General features: G+C 39.4%; 1 protein-coding gene across 2 annotated transcripts in view; it reads left to right on the forward strand.

The window, feature by feature from the left end:
• Window positions 1-19,149, forward strand: part of LOC310984913 (uncharacterized protein) — a 66,629-nt gene that overhangs the window by 46,008 nt on the left and 1,472 nt on the right. For both annotated transcript variants that reach the window (XM_083970288.1, XM_083970289.1), the window contains exon 4: window positions 11,881-12,086. In XM_083970288.1, the coding sequence (XP_083826414.1) occupies window positions 11,881-12,086 (206 nt within the window). The remainder of the gene's footprint in view (window positions 1-11,880; window positions 12,087-19,149) is intronic.

Raw genomic sequence — 19,149 nt, forward strand, 5'->3', positions numbered from 1 at the left:
TTTTTCTTAAGTGGGCTATGCTGAAGTCATTTGTACACAGTCTGAATGAAATTAAAGGTCACCAGTGCTACACATCTATGTCTGGATGGGCTTTTAGAGTGGGGCCCACTCACTTACCGGGGTTGTCACGCGGTAGAAGAACGGGTAGAAAAACCTTTAGAAGAATCAGGAGTAAGATATTTGCCACAGATGAAGAAGACCTGAGTGATATGTGGTCTGACTAATTCAGAAATGAAGCACACCTTTTACTTGAGAATAATTCCATCAATTAGATGCTTCGTTCATAATTTCAATTTCAGCTTCACTTCCATTATCAGTCATGCAGTTCCCTACTTTTTTCAAAATGTCAGACCTTTCAGGCTTTGGTCATGCAGAACAATGGGAGAGAAGAACACATAGTATATTTTGACACCACTTACTGCTTGTCATCCTGAAAGAGTCAGGAGCCCTCAAGGTTTAAGAGATTTAGGTGAAGGATGACAACATGATCAACAGGAGAGGCAAGCATTAAATGTATGACATGATACACAAACTGATATTTATTTTTTCGAATGTTCAGTTTATTTTTGGGAAGCCCATTTTTATTTATTCTAACCGCTTAATTATTTCAAATAAAACAAGAGGCAGAGCAGGCAATAGCACTTAATTTTAAGGCCCATAATTCCTATTAAAGACAGTTCAGTTCAGACAACTTTATTTATCCCCAAGGGGCAATTCAGTTATCATTTGTTACCCCTCCAATTATTTAAATCCAAGCAAATCTTAAACTAGTGTAACATACAGTGTCCAAGAATAAAAATTAAAAAAAATATATACAAAAAAATAAAGTTTTTCCCATCAGATTCATGTCATTTAACATTTTATCCATGTCCATGTGGTTTGCAATCACGTGATACAAAAAAGGCACAAAAATACACTACTAATTCAAATTCTAAACTCACAGTACAGGACCATCAGCAGTAGCTTCCCAAAGGGACAGTCGGTTAAAAGAGCAATGTATCTATTCACTAACTGCTAATTTAGCATTGTCACACCTCATTAAGTTGAAATGCATCAGTAACATCATATTCTCAAAATAACATACAATAAATAAAGCTAAGGAAGCAATATCATAGTAATTTACCCAATCATTTCTGGTGATTCTGATTTGTGTATTGCATTTTCTTTTAATGTACTGACTGACTGAATGGGTCACTCATCTGATATATCGACCTTGAAGGGAATGAAAAAGATAAAGCAATACAAGTCCAGTGGTTTTTGGGTTACAATGACATGGTAAGTGTGTGTAATTATTACACATAAACAGAAAATCAGACTTTGAAAGACCAAAAAACACCCTGATTGTCACACATTTTAACTGCCGCAGTTTTATCAAACATGATAGACACAATACCACACAACATCCCACAAAACACATTACCACCTTACAGTACATGCACATCAGTATAGTAGGATCCCACTTTATAATCTCCTCTTGAAGTCCTGTTTTGGTGTGACACCCAAAATAAGTCTAGTCTTTCAACCTTTACTCGTTCAACCTTGTGTTCAAATGTTTTTTTATTCATGTTGAAATAGATAATCTAAGTCTGTTGATGGTGTCCCAGAATTTAAAAACTGCATGGTCAATACTGCAGATTATAAAGAAAAGGCGCAGCTTTAGGGCAGCAACAGCCCTGCTAAAAGGTTAATTTGTAGCTTTTATTTGTGATAAGCTAATATCAGCTGGCAGATTTATTAGGCTCTCCCTTCTGAGTGCCCCAGTTGTGTCTCCCGCAGGAGTATACAGGACAATAAATCAGACTGATGGACAACTCTTGGTATCACCTTTAGTTTGACAGCTGCACATGAACATCCAGCACATGTTTAAACCATAATTCAATATTTATGGAGTAAAGTGAACCTGCAATCTGACATGAGGTGAAGATTGTTTTCAATGACCAGTGTCCATCCACTGTACAATGAGGAGGTTCCTTTAGCCATTCTGTCTGATTTATTTTATTTCATCCATTTTTGAAGTTATCAGGCAGCCACTGTACTTCAAAGGGGCCTACTAGTGGTCTTTACAGTGACTGCCTGCTGCTGTCTACATTGTTTTAATAGGGTCTTCACAGCAGGTAGCAATACTACCATTTGTGTTGTTCAGCCCTTTCTGTAGTCTCCCTGATCTTCACTGGTCTCCTTCTTTGTGACTGAACTGTAAACAATACAGTGGTTTTCCTTCAGTTCCCTGTGTTGGGATGGTCAGGGCCAATGTGCATGTCTAGGTCATGGCTCAGCAAAACATACTGCATAATAGTGGATTAAGTAATAAGATTTACCGATTTGGTCATGTTTTCTTCGGTTGGCTGCAAACACTAAGAGTGAGTCAATGACGATGTCATAACTACAGTATAAAAGCTTTATAAGATTATTATGTATGATTTCATAAGAATCCAAGTGTGAGCTATATGAAATATTGTGAGTGAGAAAATAAAGCAGTTTTCACTCAATTGCTTCACCTTTGTAAAAGCTGCAGGCTTCATTCTCACTATATATCTCTTAACTTGCACTTTGATTCAGTTCACTCCATACTTTCTGTTGCCTGAAGCAGATTTTTTTAATGTCTCAACTTATACTGATATACATAAAAAGATAAATCCAAACTGGTCAGGTGGTTAAATTGTTGATGTCAACTTACTATTTCTGTCTATATCAAATAAATTAAAAAGTCAGGGCTTAAAGTCTTCATAAGCTTTCATAAACTTTTGCAGCACATTGACACTTGGGGCTATGCTGACTTACCTGTCTGAAAGGGAGCAATGAATAATTTGATCACATTTTTCATTTCACTCGAGTGCTGAACAAACAGGAATCTGTGATTAACAGTTTTAATTAGGATTCTAACTTGACAAATTCTTACAGCCTCGCAACGTGCCTAAGATGAATAAATCACTGGCCTGGGATCATCAAGCTGCCTCCTAAGTGAATGTGCCTCAAGATTACTTTGTGATTCCACAAACTGTGAGTCAGCCAAGGCTGAGTGTGTTTAACTAATCCTCTTCCCACCACATGTCAGGTGGAGGAAGTTTATGTCCACTCAATGCGCTGACTACCCCGCTCAGGTATGGGACCCACATGCTTTTCAGTGTTTCTTCTTTGACTCTTGAGAGCTGGGTGTCAAAACTGAGTGGACCCAGTGTTAGTTATCCTCCCAGCGTGTAACATGTCTGCACACGGGTAGTGGAAAAACAACAGGACAACGTTTGTGGGAATATGTGTAGATGTCAAGCTAAGGTTCATGTGCAGGTGATGCCGGCTAGTAGACAGCAGTGTCTTTCATTTTATTTTAGGGATCAAAGAAGGTGTTTTGTTAATTGGCCTTAAACTGGTGGAGCTGGTGTGTAATTTATTTAAGAAATCCATTAATCCTCTGTTTGTTTTGACTCATGTACTTATTTTACTGCAATTTTATTTTAAAAAAAAAATCTGAGTGCCAATGCTGTCATTTGATAGTGTAATTTTTGTGTGGGTGGCCACTAAAATAGTTACATCTTTTAAATCCCATCGGTGACATCCAAATTTTAATCATGTCACACTAAGGCTGCAGGACTACTTGTTGCTGGGAGTTTTCACAAGCTGGCCAAAGCTACTGATGGCTTGGCACACGTTGAAAGAAAACAAACAAAAAAGTGACTAGCTAGGCTAACTAGGTTCCACTTTTCAAAGGGAGAAAACTAGGCTCCAGTTTACATGTGAAATCCAAATTTAAAAGCATAACGGCTCTCTCCAGACGGCAAATGCAGTACATGAACTGCTATACTGCCTCTACAATATCAACATTTTGGTCAACGTGATGAGATTACATCAAAGTCAAATATACAAAAATCTCATTTTAGTTATAGTTGCTTGTGGCGAGGAGTGGAGTCTCGCTATTCTTGCAGTTCCTTTCTTTGTTGTATAATCTTGTTAAATTGGCTTTGAGAAAAGAGAAGTGCTGGGGTCCCAAACAGCTACCCTGTAGGGCACCTTAACATATAATCCTTGATTTTAAAAATATCTTTTGTGAGAAGCAGGGTTCTGTTCTTTCTAACCACAGAAAGTTTTGTGAAGCTTTTATCTATGACATCAAATTCATCACAAAAAATAAAATAAAAACTGTCTATTCTATCTAGAGCGGCACTAACCAGTTACTGTCTGTATCTGAACTGCTAATTAACCAACTCCATTAAGGTCGTGACAGTACATGGTCAAACCTCTGTTTCAATAACTTCCAAGGTAAAACTTATACTAACAGAATGTGTTGCATGAGAAGCTCCATAAAGCACTTTATTTATACTTTTTTCCTTGAATCACCACTCAAGCCTGTTCTTGCTGTGCATCAACTGTAAATTTATAGCTACAAAAAGTGCTGCACTGTAATTTTTGTAATAGCAGTTTGGTTAGGGTTGTAAATGGAGATACACACCATCCCTCAACCGCCATGACCCGCCCCAGTGCCAAATTTAAACATCAGTAATGTGCACTGGTGTCTGAAATTCCATTGTGAAAAGTTAAATTTAAATATTGATGATATGCATCATAACTATTGTAATCAGACATCCCAAGCTTCACCTCCATTATTAATTGTCCAAAGCATAATGATTTATTGTAGTGCTGCAGAATGATTATTAATTTTCTGGTTGATTATACCTGTGGGCGGCAACAACACTGTTCTGCATACAAGCATCTGCTAAATGAAAAAGTATTCTTCACATAAAAAGATGTCCTTGGAGAAACAACAGCTCATTTTTACTTTAATCAAACATATGTAAAGGTGCTGTTGATTAAGGGTACTGTGGCATGCATTCACAAGGGAAATATGTAATAAACGTTATCCGATGATTTTCTTTGTTCAGACTTGTAAGAGAAAAGAAAACTTTGTTGTGCATGCAGTTAGGCCCTGGATTCTTCTGAATCATTTGCATGCTGTAACTTGGCAAAGCACTTTAGAGCTGCACTCCAAACTGCACCTGCACTGCAACAAAAACGTGCAGCCCCAGTACATCACACTGGTATGACACTGGTGGTTTACATTCCAAAAGAACAGCGGAGAGTGACAGGAGTGTGTGTACAATACAAGCCGCTCTCAGCCAGGCATGTCTGGATACGCCTGAGCCACAAACAGCAGGCCAAGTTCAAACTTCATGTCAAGATTCGCTGGGATCTCAACACTTAGAGGAATGCACAGGTGCAGACACTCTGCAGCAGACAATCCCTGCTAACACTTGATCAATTTGACACTTTGCAGGTCCGAGGCCAATGGCAAGTTCCTGTGGGATTGCGATGGGCCTCGTGCAACAAAAGAAAGCAGCCCGAGCTGTTTGTCCCCGCATCCAGTCTCATACTATCTGGCCTGGTAGATCAGTTTCCTCCTGCTCATTTACAGCACCACAGCTGATGGTTGTGTAATAACACTTTTACCCTGATAAGCTTGGCATGGGTATCCAGTGGCATATTAATCTAGCCATGTCAAATAAATCAATGCTGGTGCTCTTAACAGCAGGCTCCCACTTACCTTTACTAATATCAGCTGGCATGTTTTATCAGGGATTACCTTCCCATAGAAGATTGCATATTTTCCTGTAATAAATAATGATGAAATAGCCATTTTACCGCCATTTCATTTATATTCTGTTCTAAGCGGTTTCACTGTCAGAGACAAACATGATCTCAGAAGCAAGTATCTGAAGAGCTCTATTTGCAGCTTCATTGATCACAAGAGATATCAGTGTCCCTCAAACAACATTTCCCAGGACTTTCATTAACTAAATTAAATTACATTTCCAATTAAAGTGCTTCACTCATAAAATTAGAGTGGAAAGACATGATGTAGTATTTTAATGATACTGATTAGAGATGTTGCTTAACATCACAGTAGCCTTATCCTAAATTAGATGAATATTTATTTGGAATAGTACATCTGACACACTGGCGCTGTGGAGGGAACATGGCGCTCTGTTCACCCCGTACTCTCCGGCCATGAGAAGGAGAGGCAGATTCATTAACAGACCTTTGCAGCCAATGAAGACAGGTGGCAATAATCCTGACAAGAGACAGATATGAAGCCTCTCATACAAAACCAATTTCAACTGCACTCCATTTTTCAAAAGCTCATCAGGGTGAAGAACGACGGAGTTGAACCCGTGTGGCTGCAGAATTTGTTTCTCTCTGATTGCCTTGTCAGGATATCTTATCCGATGGCAGATGACCAAAACCCCACCCGTCACAGACAAACTCTCCCTCTTTTTCCATCTCTGACACACAAACTGTCTCACACAATGCACTCTCTGTCTTACCCACTCACAGACACTTGAGCACATTCCCTTGCACTGTCTCAGGCCATGACCACACTGTATGCGTGCGGTGAGGGCGTGCATCTGCAGAACGTGTAGATATTCATTTTGCTGCATGTGTTAGAACAGCTGCATTTGGAGAAAGTGGCATTTAATGACGTTTTCTGTTTGAAATATATTCAAAATTAACATATACTGACAAAAATCGAACATTCTAAGTCGCAATACTCAGAGAGGCCATTGCACCAAAATCAAATCATGGCTCAGCATTGTGGAAGTAGAGCCAGTTCTGAATCTACCATGACCTGAAACCCCACAAAATAATGTAGATCGCCCTGCAACAGCACTGGTTACTGGTTACAAGTTCAGTGCCAATCAAGACACAGCTTAATCTGTTCCTCACAGTTATTATTTTTGATAGGCCAAGAAAAAGACACCAGCCTCCAAACTCTTCAGATACCTAGTATCATTCTCACTGTCTGGTTCTCAATGTCTGGTTAATAAATGGTTGCTTCTAATGTCAAGCAATAGATTATTGCTTATTCACACTGCAATGATTTGCTGGTCATTGTAAAAACTGCTTCTAAAACTTTCAGTTGACTCCCCCAAAAAAACATGGTATAAATGTTAACAGGAATCAGCTGCAAGCACAAACTAAACTGTTTCCATATAGGGCATTGATTCTGACTGTTGATCTTGGTTGTTGTCTTAGGTACAGTGAGGTTATATATCTCAAGAGAATGGACTCCTTTCTGTTTGGAGCCATGCAATCAGCAGCACATTACAGTAATGCTGCTATACATTAGCAATTAGTATATAATCCCCACCTCCATTAATGTGATTGAGCATGACTGTGTTATGGATATGCATATGTACCATCCTTTCTCTTCCTTTTCACCACTCCAGCTAACCCTGCTCAAGAGAGCCTCTGTGGTCGATGATAGGATCCACCCTGACTGTCCAAACACTGCTCCCACAGGAACATTAATTTCCAAGCAGTCCCATGAGTGAATCAAGAGGGAAAGCTCACTGAGCATGAAGAGTTGGGAGTGGAAACCACACTTCTTGATTAAAATAGTCCGTTTTTTTTCCAAGGGAGAATGTATAATGGCAAATTAATTTCCGAGAGATTAATGTACAAAGTAAATATTTTAGTATGAGTACTTATCTTTTAAAAAGTCAGAGGATGGACACCTCCTTTACACCCTTCCCCCTGCCTTGGTTTCCCAGTGTGTGTTGAAACAGCTTAGACGCATAAGGAGTCTAATGAGAGAAGAGATTCCAAGCTACCTGATGGCTCTCATCAATCACCTTTCTCCTTTGGAGGTGTGATGCCGGTCGGGGGATGGGGCCATGGAGGGACGTGTGGGTGGGAAGGCATCAGGCTTTTAATCTCAATAAGTTAATAGACTTTCTCGTCTGGTTCTTCTAAGTAGAACTTCATCCCTGTTGTTAGCAAACAGGCAGCATGTACACAAGAGACTGTGTCAGGAGCTGCTTGGCATTTCCACAGTTAATTTGTGTTGCACTTGAAATTAGGAGATCTGCCTAAAGTTAGTCGATACACCGATTACCATTTAAGGGATACTACTGAGCCAGGTTACGAAAACAAATCCAGATCTCTACTGCAGCAGGTATACATGATATCCCTAGTATAATGTGTGATTGGAAATATCAAAATATTTCAACAGCAGTTCTTCCTTGTATCAAATGTAAAGAAAAATGTAGGTATGAAAAGCTATTAAAAAAGCCTTCCAAAACCCCCAAAATCTCCAGTCATCCAACATAGATAGCGATCTGATATGATCTAACATTTCTAATTTCCCCTGCAATGAAGTGGCACTAACTAATGAGATACCTGCATATCCCTGTCTGAAATCAAGGCCACATTCTTTACAAAGTCATAATTTTAAGTGGTACCTGTGACTGTTATCTCTATAAACATCCATTAAGTGCTTGAACTCAAAGTTTAACAAATTAAAAGTTTGTTGTCAATCTACCAGCCTATATGCCCTATCAATACTTTGTTTCTGAAGCAGTTCATTCCACTCTTAATATTACATCTTACAGTACAATACTGGAGCTGTTTTGTTTTATTTATTGTTTTTTTGATTTTATTTTATCTATTTTATTTTGGTACAGTTGTGTAAATAGCAGGTCACACATGTCTGACCATGAGGATAATATTGCATTTGTCCCTTTATCCCCTTTGCAGTACTAATGTGGCAGCTCAGCTGAATTAATTATCCCCATGCTGGACAGTGTGTATGTGGTTGTACTTCTAAAGGGAGAGGGGGTAATGTGGAAAATATGCAGAAAATGTATTTGGGTTGACTGTCCGGCTATTAATAATGATTGTGTTTGGATAAATAGTGCCCTACTTTCAGAATCTGTGGATCTAAATATTCCCAATAGACTGCCTCCCTCCTGTATTGATTGATTGGTATAGTGTTTAAAGGTCATAGTCATAAAACATCAGGATGTAATTAACACACTGTGATTTTTAACCAGTGGTTAATGTATGGAGTGTTGACTTTTATGGCTTGCTTCTCAGTGCAGTGTTTGGATTACCACGTGTTATTTGAATTTAAGATTAGTTTCAGAGCAGATGTAATTTCTGACAAGACGGTGTTTTTTGTTGACCAAAAAGGGTCAGGTAAGTCTGCCAGGCCTGTGATACATATCTTCATATAGTGTGTCTTTAATCATGGTTTCCCAGGAATAGATAGACCATTACGTCTCCTTTTCCCTCTGAACCACTTGCCTCCAAAATACTAAAAACCTGCTTACATTCCATGCAGAGTCACGTGGAGACAAGACAGATGTGATGGTCTGCCTCCTTATGGCTACTTCACTCAGCTTCTTCACAGATAATTAATTTGGCTGAGAGAATACAATAAACATTTTGCGCTGCTTTTAACCTGATTCAAAGTGTCTTGACCTTGAAATGACTAAAAGCTGAGATCCCACTGATGGATGTGACGCTAAGAGCTTCATTTAAAAGTGCCTTTTCAGGATTGTCACCAAATTGTGTTCAATTGCTTTCAGTCATCCAAAACCTTAAAGACTGACCACCACATTTAGTCCCCATTTTAAAGCTCGTGTTGTCAGGTTCCATTCCTTAAATTACAAAAGAAGGCATTCATTGTGTGGCAACACATTCGCTCTGTCATTAACTTGGGGCTTGAGTCTATTCATATTTCCTCTCAGATTGAAAACACATGTTTTGGTTTAAGAAGACATTTATCTGAATATCTGGGGTTTCTTTGGCAAAAAGGATGGAATAAGCTGACAATTTGTCTCTCTGGGTGCACCAACGAAAACATTTGCTCATAATATATTTGTAATGTGAAGCCACATGCTATAAAAACCATAAATTGAACATAGAGTTGTATTTTATATATGATGAATTTAATAATTAATTTGATAGATACCAAATTTCACATGTAATCGTTTATGAAGTGTTAGTTTCCTAGGTCCAATTGAATTGAAGTAGAATTATTCATTATTATGACCTGAATGTGATCCACAGCTTTTTACTTTTCAGAGTAATGTTAACCCTCAAGTAGAATATATAAAATGTGTGGTTTAATAGACCAAAATGACCACTTTTCCTGACTTATATGGCTCCAAAGTCTCAAACCAATTAACCGAGTAGGACAGGATGTCGCATTAGCATGAGAATTACAAATTAATTGGCTTCAGTGTTTATCTGATAGTTCTTGGTGTACTATCAAAAAGATCATTTGTAATCAAAAAACACAAAAAGGTTGTTTTTATTTCACTGCACCACTGCTCCACCTTGAGAAAAATCACCACAAAAGAACCTAATATGAATTGGAAACCACAAACTCGGTAATTTAATCAGAGCGACCAAAATCAAAGGAGGCAAAAGTTCAGGATCTGAATGCATGAAATGGACCAGTTCCTTAGAACCTACTGACATAGCTCAGTTGTGGAGGAGCAAGCCTAGACAGAAAGGGCTGAGTAATGAAGATGGATGCATTCTGTTATCAGGCAGCCACTTACTGGGGCCTGATGTAACCTTAAACACTGAGGATAGCTCAGTTGCACAAAGAAGCTAATTAATGAATAGCAGCCATGAAAGAGGACAAGGCAAGTGTGCATTTGCAGATGAATTCCAGACACTAATCAAACACTGTTTGAGTGGTTTGGTTTGTCTCCAGAGCAGGGCGATATTTGGCGAGGATTTAAGGCAGTATTTGCATGTGGCTTGATGACTGCATACATGCTTTACTGTTTTTATGTATGGGTATGGCCCTGTGTGTGTATTTATTTATGTGTGTGTCTGGGGGGGGTTCTCTTTAAGCGTTTGTGCAGTTTTTGAAGTGTGACTCAGAGAAGTTTGGCATTGTCCTAAGTAACTATTTCAGCCAGTTGACGATACATTTGGCTGATTAACGGTGGTTAGTCATCTTCCTGCATAACTAGGTATCTAGAGTTTCATCCATAAAGACTAAGTAGAATAACAGAAGAACAAGCCTAGCCTATGATTGTCACAGCTGCTGAAGTTGTTGTTGTTATAAGTCAGTTTTTAAGTCTGCATATTACTGTGTTATAAAGTTAATCAAATGATACTAGGTAGTGAATGTCAGCCTGTTGTTTAGCTGTATTTTCTGGTTCACCCCTACTGCTGCTAGAGACAAGAACCAACTGAAAGTGAGTATGATAGTATATTGGACACACATTCATCAGGTGGATGCAAACATGAGTCCAAATGAAATATGTTAATCTGTAATAGCTGAATGTGGAAATTAAGGAGCTTGTTGCTGCTGCCTCTCAGAAAACTGAGTTATTACAAGTAACAACTTCTATCAACTGCTATCACTTCTTCAATGTTAGGATGTCAGAAGGGCAGGTGTGTTACTAGAAGCTGATTTGTTGCTATTGCTAATTTGTGGTTATTTCATTTCATTTCAATCTTAAAGCCCCTGTACAGAGCTTTTAACTGGATACGCAAAAGTCTCTGGTTTCTGCTGATGTGTCTCTGTGACCTACAACAGCAAATGAGCCCATCAGTGTGAAGATACGCTATTTCTAAGTAGTCTAATTCTATACCTCTGGGAGGCATGGTCGGGTCGGACCACTGACGAAACGATACGAATAGATACATTACGCTGCTAAAAAAAAACAAAAAAAACAAGTCCCGTCTTCTTTCCGACGTTTCCAAAACAAATCTACAAACGTCTTCATGACAGTGGGAAATGCAGTCTTCATTCCGCTGCTTTGGTCCACAGGGGCCGCCAAAATCAACACTAAATGAAAAGTCTGTACAGGGGCTTTAATTTAATTTAATGTAAAGTACTTGATCATAAACCAAAGTCTGGAGAAAGTGAAACTTTGACTTAATGTTGCACACTGGATTAACAGAGTGGGGATCGATTCAGTGAACCACAGTGTTAATGTGCGTAGCTGCAACGCCCATCGTGTCCTTGGTTTTACATTCCTGTTTATTCATGTTAAACTGTAACCATGTTGCTGAACAGTGTGATTGTGTAACACCACGAGGACTCACACATGCATATCGTGTGTCTCTGTCGTTCTCCAGTACCAGCTCCAGTGGAGTTCTCCATGGCGGTCGGTGAGCTTCCAGTGGCAGACGTGGCTTGTGCTGATCACTGTGTTTGTTTTGCTGGGTCTGGTGCCTTATGTCGTTCACTGCATGATGACCGCCTTCACCAGCCCTCCCCCTCCCAGCACCTTTAAAGTGGCAGCAGCCTCCTTTGGTCTGCTGACAGAGATCCTGCTAATCAAGTGAGTGTTTACATTGTAACTCTGTGTTTATTAAGCTTCATATCTGTACCTGTTAGAGATAAAGTGCCCTTGGTCTGATCTTCGTACAACATGCCAAAGACAGCCTGAATAGTAGTGATTAAAATGATGATTGTATTCTGGGTTTATGTGTGTTTTCATCTCCCAAATGCAAACAGTATTTTCCAGTAATATTTCATTTTTATGTGAGTTTCAAAACAAGAAGCGGCGAGCATCCGTGTCACCCAAATAATCATCTCTGAAAACATGCTGTTGTCCAACCCCCAGCACCCCCCTCACCCCTACCCCCACCCCTCTTGTTTTCACTTAGTCTTCTTTCCCATTTTGATATTGCTAATTGGAACAATGCCTGCGGTTCTGTAAACCATTAGTAAATGAACAGTCTGTTTTTATTAACATCTAACTTGTAAATACTGAATTAGATTCCTGGCATGAACAATTCTCTGTGATTACAAAACAACATGTGACAAATACTGTAATCAGATTACTAAAGCAGATTACGTAATCTATAACTGTAGTAGCTCAAACACAGTGCTGAAAAATACTTATATGCTTAATTACCAACAGACAGAAAGAACTATATGAGAAAGACAGGCTCCCCTGCTTTGTAATTCATCATAAAATATGATGTTGACAGTAGAGATTAAGCAGAAACAACCATGCAACCTTTAGCTCCTTTTCAGGCCAATAGCAATTCAATCTTTGTGTTCTCCATCTGTCCGTCCTCCAGTATTTGTCTCAACTAAAATAAGAGGCTGTTTGTAATTAACTCAACAAGGCTCGTAACATTTTTCCCCCCTTTAACCGCTTTTGCAAGGAATGTGGCCAGTGAACTGGTAATTAATAAATATGGTTGCACTGGTAATGTGCTTCTGCATCATTATGCTGTTGAAGCCCTTATCCACGCTAACAACGAGCTGTAATTTTATGACAGGAAATTGGTTTGTTTACAACACATTCAGCAGCTTCAGACGAGCTCCACTCTCGGCTGATCTCAGCTGCAGGTATTTGCTCATTGTTTGAGTTGAAAGAGGCTCAACTATGTTGTCATGCTAACAGTTATGCTGCTCAAATAGAAATACTTTGTTAATATCTAGGAATCATTTAAAATAATAAATAATAAACCACAAATATTAACATTACATACTGTATTTGATGCCTAAGTTTGCAGAACATTTGAGCTATCTGTCTGTAGTGAACAGGTTTGCTGTCAGCTGATGCTTACATTATAGCTGGTGCAGTAGGAGGGTTGGTGGGTGCCCTTATTAGGATCGGTGGGCCTCACAGACTCGTGCCCCATGGTGCCTGTGCTGCCTGGGATGTGCCAGCCTCCTGCTGCCCCCTGTCAGGGTGCATCTGAGTCACTCCTCAGCCCCAGGGGGGAAGTCCTTGTAAGGCACAACCCCCTCATCTCTCACCCACCACACACCCTGTTCATCTCTGAAACAGGCTTCAAGACAAAGATAAACAAGTAAACAGTTGGGACTGACCTTTTTTATTGCCTTGGACCTGTGCTGTGTTCTCATGTGACTTTTGATGAAATGATAACATACAGTAATGTCTGTCTAATGGCAGGGGGCTAAAGCATTTTGCCATCCTCCCAGTGACTGAGCCACTGTGTCTCTGTTACTGTACCTGTTGTCAGTTACCATGGCTACAACACCTTAGAGACACGTTGGGTTTGCTGTAAAGCAATTAAACACTGTAGACTAATATTTTGCTTACTAAGATTAGTAAATGCAGGACAGGCCTGAATAAATTTGAGGTAGTATGGTAGTTGCACAATGACAATAGTAATCGTAATAATGATTAAAAATAAATAAATAATTGCTAAATGATTTAATAGTAAATAAAAAGGGGCAAGATGAAAATTATATATATAAACAATAATAGGAGGAAAAAAATATTTAAAACCAAATATGTATTAGACATTACCAAATGTTCAAACAAAGTAATGTGTTTAAAGAAGAGATTTAAAGGAAGTTGTTTGAATTGAGACTAGAAAGAGAACCGGCTTAAATAGTGAACGCTGTTGTCAGTCTTAAGGTGATCACAAGGCTTCCATCCACAGATCAATTGGGTGTATATTTAGCCAATAATCAGAGGTGCAGTTGGGGGCAGAATTGAATTGATTTAGGTTATTTTTTTCTTGTGGTCCGACAAAGAGTAGAGAGTGTTACCTGCTTGACGTCATCCGAGGTGCTGATGACACTTCTGAGGAAGGCTGAAGTCACAGTCGAAACTGTCAAGCAGGTAACACTCTACTCATGTCTGAACACAAGAAAAAAACAACCTATTTTATCAAGAAGACAAAATGAACAAAATTAATCTGGCTGAATTGATTTTACTAACTGTATTACAGTTGACACACACACACTATAGTGGTTTTTACTTAGATGCTAATACACCATCCAAGCTGCTGTGGTAATAATGCAAAAGACAACTAAATGTGTATCATTCCGCCACTGAAAATAGTTCACAACAATAAACGGTTTTCTCCTGTTTGAGTATTGTGACAAAAAAACACAATTTAACTAAGAAATTATTTGAATTAACCTACATTTCCATCTTCAGCAGGAACCAATGGGCTTGTAGCTAAGTGTAGCTACAGTAACATACTGATTAGACAAGTTATAAAGTAGTGAGGGACAGACTATCACAATAAGAAACATACACAAGAATGATCATAATTATGTTTCTGTTTAGTTACATATCTATCTCTGAGATACAGCAGAGTAAGTCATCCTGCTTTTATAAAGATAATGTATCATTACACATGCAGGAAGAGATAAGGGAGCTGCAGCTTTGGATTTAGGTGACAAAATAAGATGATGTAGACCCTCTGAGTTGTGTTCAGACTGTTCTTCCTTGAGGTCTGCCTACCAACTTCATTCACATTAATCTGTCTAATTTCCATGGAAGTCTATGGAGCTCCTGAAGTCCTTTCAACATTTCGAACCTCTAAAACAATCTGTGAAGCCCTGACCCTCTTTCTACAGGTCTCTTATTGGACAGATTCACAAAGTCACATGACATTTGTCAGGCTTGAACTGCCTTTCAGAAGGCTGTCACACAATATGCACCCTCTCCTTCCTTTACTGTCATGGCAGGAGTCGCGGTGCTGAGACAGTGCCCTGACCATGCAGCTCCGCACTGTGAATTTTTATATGCCATTGCCTGGAGGTTAGAAACTCTCATTATGCCGTGTTAGATTTATTAAAATAGATTATGGAAATGTTAATTAAGTCATTAATTACATTATTTAAGCAGCATTGACAGATAAGGGAGTGTGTGTGTGTCTGTGTGTGTGTGCAAGGGGGGTGTCAAGCTCCCTGGGTGGTTTAAAAGGATGTGATTGGTGACAAGGGACACTGTGGAGATGGCGTCTAACCGCTAGCGCTGACATGATACAAAGTGGCCTACACTGCTCTCTCACCTCACGCTACTGTCTGCAGCAGTTTGCAGAGCTGCCTGAGGACGAGTAGCTCATCGCCCTTTTGCAGATATAAGTCTACACAAAGGGTACAAATGTGTTTTTTTGTTTTCTTTTCTTTTCTTTTAAATAACAACTACACATATAGATGGGTGACAAATTAAAGGAAATACCTGAAAAATGAGTGGAGAAAAGGGATGATAAAGCCCCCATCCATAGGGTAGGAGGGGTCAGTGAGTGGTTTAATGGGTTTGAAAATGATGTGAATCATATGTTGTGGCCTTCACAGTCACCAGATATCAACATAATGGAGCACGTTGGGGAGATTTTGGACAGACCATCAGCTAAACATCTAATGAGGGAATATCTTTTGGAGGACTGGTGTCCACCCCTCCAGACTGGTAGAGTATAAATCCCAGGAGCAATGAAACTATTGTGGCATCCCAGCACCTTACAAAGACACTTGATGCGGGTTTGTCCTTTAATTCATCACCTGTCTGGGAAGTATGTGAATTTGAGGAAAGGGGGGGAGCACAGTAAAACACATTTTGCATTCAGCTTTACATTGTCCTTTGTGTGAACATGTGAACAAAGCATTTGCTGTGACATTTGAGCAAAGGCCTCAAACCATATTTCCAGGCTGTTCCAAATGAAAACACAACGGCACAATTGTAAGATGAATTACCCACAAGTTGATACTATGGACTCTCTTATCTGCTGACAGTTTAGTTACCACAAAGCACAAGAAATGTGTTTTCCAATTCTCTGAGAATTGAGCTTTTCTCTTTCCCATCAAACCTATATTAAGGGAGGGAAAATTGCTCTGATCACACTTGATAAGAACAAATGATAGATGTTGTAAACAAGCAGAATGCTTCAATTCTGATCGGAGGCATTGATTTGCTTCAGTAGACAATTACTATGTGGACCGAGGTTATGCGTCCAGTCAATCTGGAGGGAGAAGGATTTTGTGTTTGCTGTCCAGCATTTTACTTTGTACAGAACAACGGCTCCCAAAAATGTCACACTGTTAAACTACAATGCATTATTGAATATTATAGGTGGAAAGGTACATGTGGAAATAATGAGCATCAGCCTTGATTTCTGTGGTCCTCCCACAGGTTGCCAGGTATTACTGAAAAGTGTCTGTCTTGATATTAAGTGGCTGCTGATTGAAGAAAATGATACAGTATGATGGCGTCAGAGTCAAGCTGTCATGATTAACTCCCACATCAGTCATATCAACCTCATGATAACTAGCTCAGGATTGTTGGTGTGCACCAACATAAAGAATCACATGATTGCACTTAACCGTCTCCAGAGACTAAAATATGCACATTTTTAGCAGCGAAGCACATCATCAGGGAGGCTATACACTACACCTTTTATACCTTCTTTTTTTCACATAGGGTTTTATAATATTGTGTAGCATTTGGTTGTGTTTGGGGGTCTATAAAACTAAAAGAGTTTTTGGAACACAGTGTGTCCACATGCTCATTACTTCTTAAACACACATTACATAAGGTGGAAATTATTAGAGGTACTTGTAACCATTTGGCCAATCAGCAGAAAGTAATGTTCAGTAACAACTCTGTCTCCCACATGCAGCTATTGCTAACATGTATTAAAGATGTAATGGATTACACTTTGATCAATATAACATTGCAAATATTGAATTTCTTCTCAAATTTACAAAACCAAAGTGTTTTTCATTCAGCTGTTTTTCTAAACAGCATGACTTGCATTTAGGCAACTAGAAGCTGCTCTGTTCACTGTTTTTAAATCAACAAAGGATGAAATCTCAGTGTGTATAAAGTGTCGCTCATAGTCACAAAATAGGGAATTATCACCTAACTCTGAAGTTACCTCATGGATTTCTAAGCCATCTTCCAGCTCATTGTTTTGGTTTTACCGCTCATCTTAAGTTTTGTTGATCCCACCACTCAAATCAGTGTTGTTGAAATCTCTAAAAACCCACTGCACAGCACCTGTTCATCACAACACAGCACACAGATGAAGTTCAAGACTACACAATGAACGGTGAAGGTAGCCAGATATTTTTCCACACATCACTGAGACCAAAAATAGAGCTAAATATAGAGTGAGCATTGGCCTGATACTCACCAGGTGGCCGAAAACATGACTGCAAATGACGCTAATGTTGGTCCAGCTCCGTTTATTAATCTAGTTTAGTCTACTCTGAAATTGTCACAGTGGTGGAAAACCTTCAAATCCAAATAGATCCTAATCTAATACCCACTTTGACCCCCAATACCTTTGAAAAGAGTACATTTAGAATAATGTATTGCGAGGAAAACATATCCTCACAATTTGGCACCTTTCAGCTCATTCATGGTTTCATGGATGATGGAGACCAAAATAGAGTTACCAGAATGCTTACTAACTTCTTCACCATGGCAGCTCACTAGGTTTTAATGTCAGGGACATTTGACACCTTGGTGTGCTGTCCCCAAATGTCCAAAAGTTACTGCAGGTTTCGGGGGTTGGTCATGCCCCTGGTTCGTTAAATATTGAGAAAGATAGTATTCATCCAAACCATTATTGTTGTCTTAATAGCTATCTTAATTTTAAAGGGGTAGTTCACTATTTTGGCCAATTGGCCCATTGCCATAATCGCTATAGTCATAGCAGTAGGTTCGTTACCTTTATTTGTCGGTGCAAGCTATTTTTAGAATGGCGGAGCAGAGCCGCGAGGTGCTCAGAGCTACGCTACGGCGGCTAATGGGATTTCTTGGTTTCCCTCATCAAACTCATCAAATACACAATCCAACAACTCCAAAACGCTCTTGTGGACAAGTTGTGACCTGCACATTCACCACGCTATGAGATAATAAAAGAACGTTACGAGACAGAGTTGTTTTAGAGGCAAATGCAGAGACTGCTTGATGAAAAACTGCCCCTGATGCGCATCAGCAGTTTTGCATGAATTTACCTCTAAAACAACTCTGTCTCCCATGAGCCTCCGTAGCGTAGCTCTGAGCAGCTCGCAGCTCAGCTTGGCCCATCTAAAAATAGCTCGCACCAACAAATGAAGGTAACAAACCTATGTGACTATAGCGATTATGGCAATGGGCCAATTTGCCAAAATGGAGAACTATCCCTTTAAGGGCTCTGATGTACTGAAACTACATACTTTGCTGCTTTGAGGACATAGACAGAATGATCGTCATGTCTATGTGGACACCTGTGCCCTTTCTTGAGACCCAGCCATCAACACTGACCTCCCACCTCCAGCTTCTCTGCAGTACAGGAGAGCAGCAGCTCCTCTGCTCCACAGGTTGTCAGAGAACCTAATCCAATAATGTTTCCTCCAAAATGGATTTGGCAAATGTGACAACCCCAAGTGGGTGTTGTTTTATAAACTACCATTATGTAAATATTTTGGTGGGAGACATTGTTGAATACGCTATAATTTAATTTCTTTGTTGCAGGTGTACGTATAGATACATGTGGAGTGTTTTGAAGTGGACATGAGACTGAATGAGACATCAGTTCAGGTTTACATAGAAAATATGTCCTCTTCCTAAATATTTGGAGACAGTGGGTCCAGACCAGACTCTATTGTCACATCATATCAGGCAGTTAAGCGGC

The sequence above is a fragment of the Trachurus trachurus genome, assembly GCF_905171665.1.
Source record: "Trachurus trachurus genome assembly, chromosome: 4".
In the NCBI taxonomy this organism is placed as follows: Eukaryota; Metazoa; Chordata; class Actinopteri; order Carangiformes; family Carangidae; genus Trachurus; species Trachurus trachurus.